Source organism: Nannospalax galili, unplaced genomic scaffold (assembly GCF_000622305.1).
Source record: "Nannospalax galili isolate Female #2095 unplaced genomic scaffold, S.galili_v1.0 scaffold675, whole genome shotgun sequence".
NCBI lineage: Eukaryota > Metazoa > Chordata > Mammalia > Rodentia > Spalacidae > Nannospalax > Nannospalax galili.
The window spans coordinates 498243-509382 of NW_008337205.1; the positions used below are offsets into that span (position 1 = coordinate 498243).

At 48.1% G+C, this 11140-nt stretch overlaps 1 protein-coding gene across 5 annotated transcripts in view; it reads right to left on the reverse strand.

Annotated features, from left to right (window-relative positions):
• Positions 1-825: 825 nt before the first annotated feature.
• Orai2 (ORAI calcium release-activated calcium modulator 2) overlaps positions 826-11140 on the reverse strand; it is a 23003-nt gene continuing 12688 nt past the window's right edge. For 3 of the 5 annotated variants that reach the window (XM_029563175.1, XM_029563176.1, XM_008832289.3), the window contains 2 exons: positions 8374-8611; positions 826-2645 (listed from right to left, as the gene is read on the reverse strand). In XM_029563175.1, the coding sequence (XP_029419035.1) occupies positions 2118-2645; positions 8374-8598 (753 nt within the window). In that variant the 5' untranslated portion in view covers positions 8599-8611 and the 3' untranslated portion in view covers positions 826-2117. Of the gene's footprint in view, positions 2646-7147; positions 7241-8373; positions 8612-9978; positions 10083-11140 lie in introns of those variants that run through there. The other 2 variants (XM_029563177.1, XM_008832291.2) reach the window with 2 other exon arrangements.

Below are 11140 nucleotides of genomic sequence, written 5' to 3' on the forward strand. Positions count from 1 at the left end.
GGGGGAGAGTATGAGAAATTGTACAAGCGAGGCACTATGTTAAGTGCTGAGTGTTCCATGAGCCAGGGCACCAAATGGACCCAGAAGATGGACTGTAGGAATGAGTCCAAAAGGCATTCCCCACTTTCTTTGGATTGTTTGAGACAGGGTCTCCCTGTAGCCCCAGCTGTCCTGGAACTCACTATGTAGACCAGGCTGGCCTTGAACTCACAGAGCTCTACTTCTCTCTCCCTCCTGAGTACTGGGATTAAAGGTGTGCACCACCACACTCAGCTAGATTTATTTTTTTATGTGTGTGTGTGTGTGTGTGTGTGTGTGTGTGTGTTGTGTCCACGGACAACTTGTGGAATTCAGTTTTCTCCTCCTACCATGTGGGTCCTGGAGGATCAAACTTACATCATCAGGCTTGGTGGCAAGCTCCTTATACCTGCTGAGCCATCTCACCAGCCCATATTCAAAAATTGTTTAGCAAAGCAAGCAAATTAAACTAGACTGGCTTTTCCAAAAGGCTCTGGGAAAGCTTACATGCACTAGTAGACAAGGGATCTCAGACACATGTCTTCAGAGGGAGGTGAAGGACATGCCTTTGAAAGATAGACTGGCCTCACAGGACACCATGTCCTATCTCCTTGGAGATGACAGTTTACAGGGGAGATTCTCCATATGCCTCCCTAGGGTCTCAGCTTCTCCGGGTTGTGTATTTGAGGTTTATACCCTTGGCAGCCTGCCCCATTTCCAGAGACACTAACGAGGCCCTCCAGGAGCCAGCAGTACCCAATCCAGATCCCAGAGACAGAAAGCTATTGTAAGAGATGGAAGCCAGGTAAGCAGAAGCTCAATGACCATTTATATACAGAATATAAGACAAAGCCAGCGACACTGCAAAATTGAGTAAACACAGTGTCCCCGCTGTACGCAGTGCAGCAGCTCCCACACAAGCAGGTGCTGTACCATGGGGTGCAGACAACAGTGCCAGCTGGGTGGCCAGAAGTGTGTAGTGACAATGCCAAGCTCATGCACAGCTGTGTAAACATGGGGGCAGGGATTTGCACACACTGAGTGTCCTGGCAGGCCAAGCCATGAGATGCTGAGGATTCCTCTTCCCTGCAGTTGCTCAGTGCTATCCCGAGGAACATCTGTCTGTGGCTGGCAGGCCAGGATGGCCCTGGCTAACACAGGGCCCCCAGAAGATCCTTCAACACCTGGGGGCCATTGGGGACTTGGGTGGACCATCTGTGACCAGTCAGGCTCCAAGGTGGCAGGAAAAGGGAATCAGCTTTTTGCATTTCAGAACATCCTCCATGAACTTGACTTCTTTAAATAGGCACCCTGCATGATGACCTATCACTTCTACCGTACCAGGCCTTCCACACTCAGCAATCTCCCATAGGGCCTGGCAACCTGCCACACTTACTGAGCTGCTGTGTGGCCCAGGCTCCTACTCTCCCTACCTTAGCCACAAGCCATGCCACCCCAATCCCTCCAGGGCTGAGAAGGAAGAACCAAGCTAAGCTGCACCAAAGTTACCATGATCCAGCACCAACCACCAGGCCTACCGCTGCATTCAGGAGCAACTTGTTATGACGGTCTCGTGGAGCCCAGGCTAACCTCAAAGTCACTATGTAGAAGAGGATGACTTTGAACTCCTGATCCTCCTGGTTCCACAACCCTAGTACTAGGATGACAAGCCTGCACCACCATGCCCAGTTTATGCAGTGCTGATGTTCAAACCCAGGGCCTTATGCATGCTAGGCAAGTGTGTTACCAACTGAGCTACATCCCCAGCTGCACAATCTATCTTCTGAACTCATAGCCCTACCCTATTGGTTATAAGGTCCAGATCTCTGGGATCTCCTGTGATATCTGGTGCTGCTGGGACCCCTTGCCAGGACCTGCCCCTAAGCCAGGAAGTCCCCAGGGCCATGTGCCCTGCACCTGTTAGTGGTGCAGCCTCCATGTTGAACTGGTTAGTGTCTCCATTCCAAGAGACCCTTATCCATGCTTAGACGGGAGTAAAACTTTGGTCTGGAACTATCAGGCGGCGTCTGGGCAGCCTGCTTAGCAACCCGCTGCGGTGGTTCTCAGCAGCTAGTGCTTGTCTGGCAGCCCCTGGCCACTCATACCACCTGCAGGCTTCTCTCATGCCCATCCAACTGCACTTTGAGCTTGTGCAGTTCTTCGATCTCACGGTTGTGACGCTCCGTCTTGTGCCGCACCAGCGAACGGTAGAAGTGGATGGTAAAGACCACGAAGATGAGGCCCACGGGCACCATGATGATGGTTGACACCAGTGCTGCCTGCCAGCCAGTGTGGCCACTGGAGCCCAGCTGGCCCCTGGCATCCACTGGGAGGAACTTGATCCAGCACAGCAGCACCACCTCAGCCAGGAAGAGCAGGATGCCTAGCACAGTGGAGAAGCCCCACGCCAGCTCAATGTAGGGGTGCATGCGTTCGTGTGGTGACTCGCTGATGGAGTTGAGGTTGTGGATGTTGCTCACCGCTTCCACGTTGGGCAGGATGCATGTGCTGATAAGCAGCGCAAACAGGTGCACGGCCACCAGCACTGTGGTACAGGCGCTAAAGGCGATGAGCAGTGGCTGCGGGTACTGGTACTGTGTCTCCAGCTGTACTTCCACCATGGCCACCTGTGGGCACAGTAGGGGTGAGGCTGGGTGGGCAGGGCTGCACCTCGCCATGGCATAATGGGGTGGGTGGGCACACTAGGTAAGCACTGCACTGCTGAGCCACACTCCGGCCCCTCACTGGGGCATTCTAAGCAGGTTCAGTACCACTGAGCCATTCCCTCAGCCCCTTATTAGGGGATTCCAAGCAGGTACTCTACCTGATGAGGCACATGCCCAGCCCTGTACTGGGGAATTCTAGGCAAGTACTCTACCACTGGGCCTCAGCTTGTTTTTACTTTTTAAAAGATCAGTTTTATCCAGGCCTAGCAGGGCATGTCTATAATCCCTGCACTGGGAAGACAGACAAGAGGATTATAAATTCAAGGTCAGCCTGGGTTACATATGGAGACCATGGAGGAGAGAGTAGGACTGTACCCTACTGTGGCCATCTGGAAGATACTAGCTAAGCCCCCAGATCCCATGGAGTTACTTGCCTGTGGAACTCCCCCATATCCAGAGTCCTTGAAGCCTGGAAGTCTTCCTTCCATTATTTAAGTATTTTGGGCTGGGATATAGCTCAGTCGGCAGACTGCTTTCCTAAAAGTCCTGACCTGATGGCTCTTGTCTACAGTACCAGCACTCAGGAAGTGCAGAATGGAGAATCAAGAGTTCAAGGTCATCTTAGTTATATAGTAAGTTTGAGATGAGCCTGGGCTGCATTGAGACTCTGCCTCAAAACAAGCAAACAAACAAACCAAAGAAGTCCTCACTAAAGGAACAGCTGAAGCACAGAAGAGTAAAGATGATACCATGGACACAGGTGCTGCCTCTAGTACTTTTCCCAGATAACAGAGACCTGGGTGCACTTGTGGTCCTTCAATGCAGAGGCACCTTGCTTTACTGGCAGCATGTGACTTTCCTGTTGGCATCAGAGGCAGGGCAAAGCACAGTTTAAGTGGAAAACTACCTCTGTTACCAAAGATTAAAAGCTGACCTAGAAGTTGGGTGTGGTGACACACATCTTTAATCTTAGCAGTAGGGAGGCAGAGGCAGGTGGATCTCTGAGAGATTGAGGCCAACCTGTTCTACATATCAAGTGCTAGGCTAGCTGTATCTCAGTTTGCTTCTGGAAGCACCTACCAGCACTGAAGAAATTGTAATGACAAGGTGGAAATGAATTATTTATGATAAAGCATGCCTGCCACAGCCAGGCTGAGGACAGATAGTAGTCATGGGACATCTGGACAACCTGGGCCTCCCCTCTGTGCCTGTCACTGTATTTAAGGCTACCACGAAGTGTAGAGCCCACTCCCCTTCCTCAGAATTCAAACTCCCTGTCTAATAACTTCATTCATAGAACTTGTTTGGAAATCACAAGTGGTTTTTAAGATTTCAACTTGGGAGCGTTCTTTTTTGTTGTTGTTAGATGAAACACTATAAAGTCGCTGGAAGTTTGGGAAGCCAAATGGTCACAAGGCCTGGGTCCAAAAACAACAGCTGCTAATGGGAAATGTGTTCCAAGACTTGAGCCTCACAGAGAAAGGAAGAAGCCATGTGGCTGGGGATGTGGCTCGGCAGTGGAGTCTTGCCTGGTGTATGTGAGGCCATGGGTTCCATCCTCAGCACTAGAGAAAGAGAGGGGGAAGGAAGGGTGGGAGAAAGAGAGGAAATGACAAAGAAAAGAAAGACAATGGGGCTGGAGAGATGGCTCAGCAGATAGGAGCACTGACTGCTCTTGCAGAAGACCTGGGTTCAGTTCCCAGTACCCACATGGCAGCTAACAATGTCTGCATCTCCAGTTCCAGGGGATCTGACACCCTTTTCTGACCTCTGCAGGTATTACATGACACAGGTTCACTTACACACATGCAGCAATACACTCATATACATAAAATAAAAATAAATAAAATAGTAAAATAAAAGAAAGACAAAACCAAACCAAACCAGGGTCAGTAATATAGCTCAGAGAGTGAAGTCCCCGGCTGCCAAGCCTGAAGATTAGAATTTGATTCTCAGGAACTACATGGTGGAAGGAGAGAAATGAATCCCAAAAGTTGTCCTCTGACGTCCATATGCATGCAATGATTCTGTATACATGCACAAAACAAACAAACAAACAAACAAACAAACAATAAATAAATAAATAAATAAATAAATGTAATAAAAAGCATAAGACCTATGCAGAGATTTGGATTGGGGGAAGACAACCCATAGGTCTGAAAGATGGAGTTCTTCACTACAATTCTGTAGTATAGAAAACATCTTTTTACTGTATTATGAGCCTACATGTATGTAAACGCACCTGTGCATTCAATGCCTACAGAGGCCATAAGAAGGCACTGGATCCCCTAAACACAAACTCCAATTTTAATAGTGGCATCTAACTTCTCAGACAAACACCTTAAAATTGGTGTGCAGATGGGGCTGGAGTGATGGCTCAGCAGTTAAGAGCACTAGCTACTCTTGCAGAGGACCCAGGTTTGAATCCCAGCACCCACATGGTGGCTAACAACTGTCTATAACTCCAGTTCCAGGGGATGCAATACCCTCTTCTGACCTCCTTGGGCTTTGCATGACACGGGTACACTGACAAGCATACAGCAATACACTCATACACATAAAATAATATAAATAAATAGAAAAATTTTTTGGTCTTTTTGAGACAGCCGTAGCCCTGGCTGTCCTGGGACTCACTATGTAGACCAGGCTGGCCTTGAGCTCACAGAGATCTGCCTGCCTCTGCCTCCTGAGTGCTGGGATTAAAGGCATGCACCACCATGCCTGGCTATAAAATATATTTTTTAATTGGACTGCAGAAAATTCAGCCCCTTTTCATTGTTTGAGACAGGGTCCTGAGGTATAGCCCAGGCTAACCTTGAACTCTCAACCTTCTATCAGCCTCCCTAGTGCTGAATTATAGCTGTAAAGCAGCATACCTGTCACAAATATTGTCTTTATCTTTATTTTTATTTGTTTAGCTTGGGGGAGGGGGGCAAGGTCTTATGTAGCCCAGGCTGGCACTGAATTCACTCTGTAGCCAAGGATGACCTTGAACTTCAGCTCCTCCTTCTACTTCCCCAGTGTTGGGATTACAGGCCTGGTTCAAGAAGTTTTAGAGATTGAACTCAGGACTTTGTGCATGCCAGGCAAGCACTCTACCAACTGAGCTACATCCCCAGCCCTAAATATTGTCCTTTTAACCTGATGAAAACCACAGGAAGAAAACCACAAATGATCTGAGGATCTGGCTAGTAGTAGAGCAGCTGCCTAAGATCCTCAAGCCATAGGTTCAGAGGCTAGAGAGATGCCTCAGCAGTGAAGAGCGCTTCCTGCATGATCATTGCTGGAGTTTGGATCCCAGAACCCACATAAAAGTCAGATGTCCCATGCATCTGTAACCCCAGCCAGAACTTGCTGGTTTCCAGCCTAGAAGAGAAAAAGAAGCCCCCCAGGTTCTCTAGGGAGAGACCTGTCTCACAGGAACAGGTGGAGAGTGACAGAGGACACCTGACACCCTCTGCTGGCCTCATATGCATGCACAGGTGCACTCACAGGCATACCCGTGACACACACAGGACACATGCACACAAATGGATGGATAGATAGTAGATTTTTTGTTAAAGGCCCTAGAAATGGGGAGATGTCTCAGTGGTTAAAGCACTTGCCCCACAAGTGTGAGGACCAGAGGTCAGAGTTCAGATCCCAGAACCCATATAAATGTCAGGCGGGCATGGCAGCCCAGGTGTAATTCCAGCCTCAGAAGGTAGAGAAAGATCATTAGAGCAAGCTGGTGAGTGAAACTAGACAGATTGGTGAGCTCTGGGATTGACTGAAACCTTGACTAAATGGATAAGGGCAATCATGGGTGATTCCTGACAACAACCTTGGGCATCCACATGCATGTATGCACATGCCCATACACATGCTAATACATGTACACCATGCACACCACAGACCCATACAAAAAGAGAGGGGGAAAGGGCTGGTGAGATTGCTCAGTGGTTAAGTGCACTGGCTATTCTTACAGAGAACCTGGGTTCGGTTCCCAGCACCCACATGGCTGCTAACAACTGTCCCAAACTCCAGTTCTAGGAAATCTGACACCCTCTTCTGGCCTCTGAAGTGACTGCACATCACAGGTGCACTTACATACATACAGGCAAAACACACATACACATAAAATAAATCAAAACAAATTTTTGAAAGACAAGCATTTGACAACAATAATAATAAAAGAATCAATCAAGCTGAGTGTGGTGGCACATGCCTTTAATCCCAGCACTCAGGAGGCAGAGGCAGGCAGATCTCTGAGTTTGAGGCCAGCCTGGTCTACATAGCAAGTTCCAGGCCAGCTGGGGCTACAGGAAGACCCTGTCTCAAAATGATCAAAAAAGAACATATTCAATTTCCAGTCAAAGAAATAAAACAACAAAATCCCCAGTAGTGTTCAGAGGTAGGTGGCCTCTGTCCCACCCTGTGTGGCCTGAGCCTAACAAGGTCTCATTTTCCCAAGGGTGGCCCACCTTCCCAACTGAGCAGGCTCTCCCAGCCACACTGGCTTCCCTGTGGCTGTTTCGTTCCTATTATACTGCACATTTGGTAACAGAGCCTGTGGCCTACAGGAAAAAAAAAAAAAAAAAAAAAGATTATTTGACACAAAGAAATAACTCACTTCCTGCCCAGTGGGACCTGGGCACAGAGAGTGGGGTCGGGGGTGGTGCTGAGTCCTGATGTCCTCATCCCTGGGATCAATTCCCTCAGGGACGTGGGATGGAGGACTTTGGAGTCAACAGCAGATGGGACTGACTTTTGTCCTAGGATGACTCAGAGGGAAGGGAAGAGCTGGGAGGCAGGCCAGCAATGCCACCACTGCCACGTCGTCAGTCACCCAGGGGAGGCCACATTTGGCGAGCATCTGTGTCCCCAGAACTTGCTGGTTTCCACCAGCCACCACAAATCCCTGAGCTCCTGATCACATTCCTTGGGTTCCCAAACTTGTGGGTGGGACCTGAGATGCAGTGGGCATAATGAGACCCCATCAAGACAAAACACAAGCCCTACCTTTCTCAGGAAACCCTATTCACCAAGTTATTTTATTCTATTTTTATCTATCTATTTTTGAAACAGGATCTCAAAGATGTTTTATTTTTTTTTATATTTGTTTGTGTATCAGTGCATTGCCTGCATGTATGTTTATATACCATATGCATGCAATGTCAGCAGAGATCAGAAGAGGGATTTCCTGGACCCAGAGTTACAGGTGGTTGTTAGTTGCCATGTGGGTGCTGAGAACCGAATCTGGGTCCTCTGTAAGCAAAGTCAGTACTCACCAGGCATGGTGGCACAGGCCTTTAATCCCAGCACTTGGGAGGCAGAGGCAGGTGGATCTGTGTGAATTTGAGGCCAGCCTGGTCTATAGTGAGTTCCAGGACAACTGGGGTTACAGGAAGACCCTGTCTCAAAAAGACAAAAAAAGAAGAAAAAAGAAAGAAAGAGAGAGAGAAAGAAAAGCCAGTGCTCTTAACCCCTGAGCCATCTCTCGAGCCCCCTGTTTTGGTTTTGGGAGACAGTGTCTTGCTATGTAACCCAGGCTGGCTTTGCACTCCTGATTCTCCTGTCTCTGCCTTCTGAGTGCTGGTTTTACAGTGGTGGAAGGGGACTGCTTTGCTTCTTGAAGCACTGCATGATTTCAGTTACCAAACTCATTTACTGGTACCAGGTCTGCCTGGCAACTCCTGTACTCACTCACCATGGCGAAGCCAGAGAGAAGGGCCGAGGTCCGGCTGGAGGCTTTCAGTTTGGCCCTGCTCAGGTAGAGCTTCCTCCAGGACAGGGCCTGCACTGAATGGTGGTTGGAAGTGACTAGTTCCAAGTAGCTGCGGCGGACCCAGTCACGGTAATCCATGCCCTTCTGGCCAGGCTCAGGGCAGGCAGGGGTGGAGGGATCCACAGGCACATTGAGCTCGGCACTCATGATGGGAGCCAGGCTAGGGGAAGGAGAGACATGTTCAGGCATCTTGGGCAATTAACATGCAAAACCAGATTACAAGCCCTTTTGTAGTTTTTTTGTTGTTGCTGCCTTAGATTTATTTTTATTCATCTATGTGTGTCTATCTGTATGTGTATATGTGCATCTGTGCAGAGACCAAAAGAGGGTGTTGACTATCACCCTTTCTTACTCCACCTATTCCTTTGAGGCAGGGTCTCTCCCTGAACCTGAAGCTCACATTTTCTTTTCTTTTCTTTTTTAATTTTTATTTATTTTTTTCTTTTTGAGACAGGGTCCCCTTGCAGCCCCAGCTGGCCTGGAACTCACTATGTAGACCAGGCAGGCCTTGAACTCACAGAGATCTGCCTGCCTCTGCCTCCCAAGTGCTGGGACTACAGGTATGCGCCACCATGCCTGGCTATTTATTTATTTTTCATTTTTATTCCATGAGTATGAGTGTTATGCCTGCATGTAGGTGAGTACACCCATGTCATACAATGCCCATGGAGAACAGAAGAGGCTGTCGGATCCCCTGGAACTGGAGTTACAGACAGTTATTAGCTGTCATGTGGGTGCTGGGATTTGAACCCAGGTCTTTTGTAGGAACAACCAATGTTCTTAACTGCTGAGCTATCTCTCCAGCCCTTCTTTTCTTTTTTAAAAAATTATTAATTTATTTTTATGAAATAGGTTTTTTTTTTTTTCTTTTTTTTCAGACAGGGTCTTCCTGTAGCTTCAGCTGGTCAGAAACTCACTATACAGACTAGCCTTGATCTCACAGAGATCTGCCTGTGTCTGCCTCCTGAGTGCTGGGATTAAAAGTGTATGTCACTGCACCTGATGCAAAATATGTTTTTAATTTTTATGTATATGAGTATTTTGCCTGCATGTATGTAAGCGTTATCACATGCATGCATGCAATACCTGCAGAGGCCAGAAGAAGGCATTGGATCCCCTGGAACTTGAGTTACAGACTGCTCTTAGCCACTCTGTGGGTGCTAAGAACTGAACGCAGGTCCTCTGCAAGAGCAGCAAGGGCACTTAACTGCTGAGCCCTTTTCAGATCCTAAAATTTGGATTTTAGGTGTCTCTGTGTATGTGTCTGTGTGTACACATCTGTGCCACCTTACATGTGTGGAGATCAGAGAATGACTTGGGAGAGTCAGCTCTCTCCTTCAACCATGGGAGTCCTGGGGATTGAACTCAGGTCATCAGGTGTGGCAGTAGGCACCTTTACTCACTGAGCCATCTTACCAGCCTCTCAAGTTTTTTCCACTAAACTGGAAGTCAGCAAGCCCCAGTGATCCTCCTGTGTTCCCCCTCCCTCCCCCACCAAAGCTGGAGTTGTGGACATGTGTGAGACACCTAGATACGTGGGTGCTGGGATCCAAACTCTGGTCCTCATGACTGTGCTGGGCATCACCATGGCCATATTGTTTTTCTGCAAACTTGAGAGTCCCATCTTTTTTCTGAAACCCAGGAGAAAACCAAACTGAGTGACTAGAATTCAAAGGCTAACTGAAAGTACCCCGTGACTTCTCTGACTAGCAGCAGCTTTGACGAACAAGCATCTACCACATAAGCCAAGTCCCTAGGCCCTCACGGGGGGAATTCTAGGCAGGTGCTCTATCACTGAGCCATACCTCAGCCCCTCACTGGGGAATTCTAGACAGGTGCTCTACCATGTGTTATGCCCTTTGCTCTCTTTTTATTTAAAAAAAATTTTTTTTGGTCTTTTTGAGACAGGGTCTCCCTGTAGCCCCAGCTGTCCTGGAACTCACTATGCAGACCAGGCTGGCCTTGAACTCACAGAGATCCGCCTGCCTCTGCCTCCGAAGTGCTGGGATTAAAGGCGTGCACCACCACGCCAGGCTTCTCTTTTTATTTTTTTGAGACAAGACGTTGGTTAAGTTATCCTGTCTGGCTTTGAACTTTTAATTCTTCTGCTTCTGTCTATGTAGTTGGGATACAGTCCTGTAATTCCAGGCACTCAGGCCTATCCCAAATACTTTCAGGCACTCACAAACATGTAAATAAAAATAAATCTTAAAAGAAAGAAGAGATGGACTGAAAAGGAGGGAGAAGAGAAGAGAGGGAGAAAGGGCAAGAGAGAGGGAAAAAGGGGAGAGAGGGAGGCAGGAAAGAGAGAAGGAGGGAAAGGAAGAAGGTGGAAGAGCGAGGGAAGGAACAAGGGAGGGAGGGATGGAGAAATGGTGAGACTAAATCCATTGAGTGGCAAAAGCATACTTTAAGGAGACACAGTGGCTAAGGATCTCAGAGGTCACCCCTATTAGACATTAGGTTTGACAAAAGCACCTACTGAATCTCAGAACTGATCTGTTAAGATCTGTGACTCTCCCCCTATCTAGAAGTCTTTGCAGGGAACTGACACCTATTTTAGTCACTCCAACAGCTATCAAAGTACCTGAGAACAAATCCTGAGTCCATCACTCTTGAGTCCAGCCTTGGCAAAGAAAAATGAGGAGGAACCCAATAGAGGGATGCTTTTGGAAGCTCTTGTCAAGAA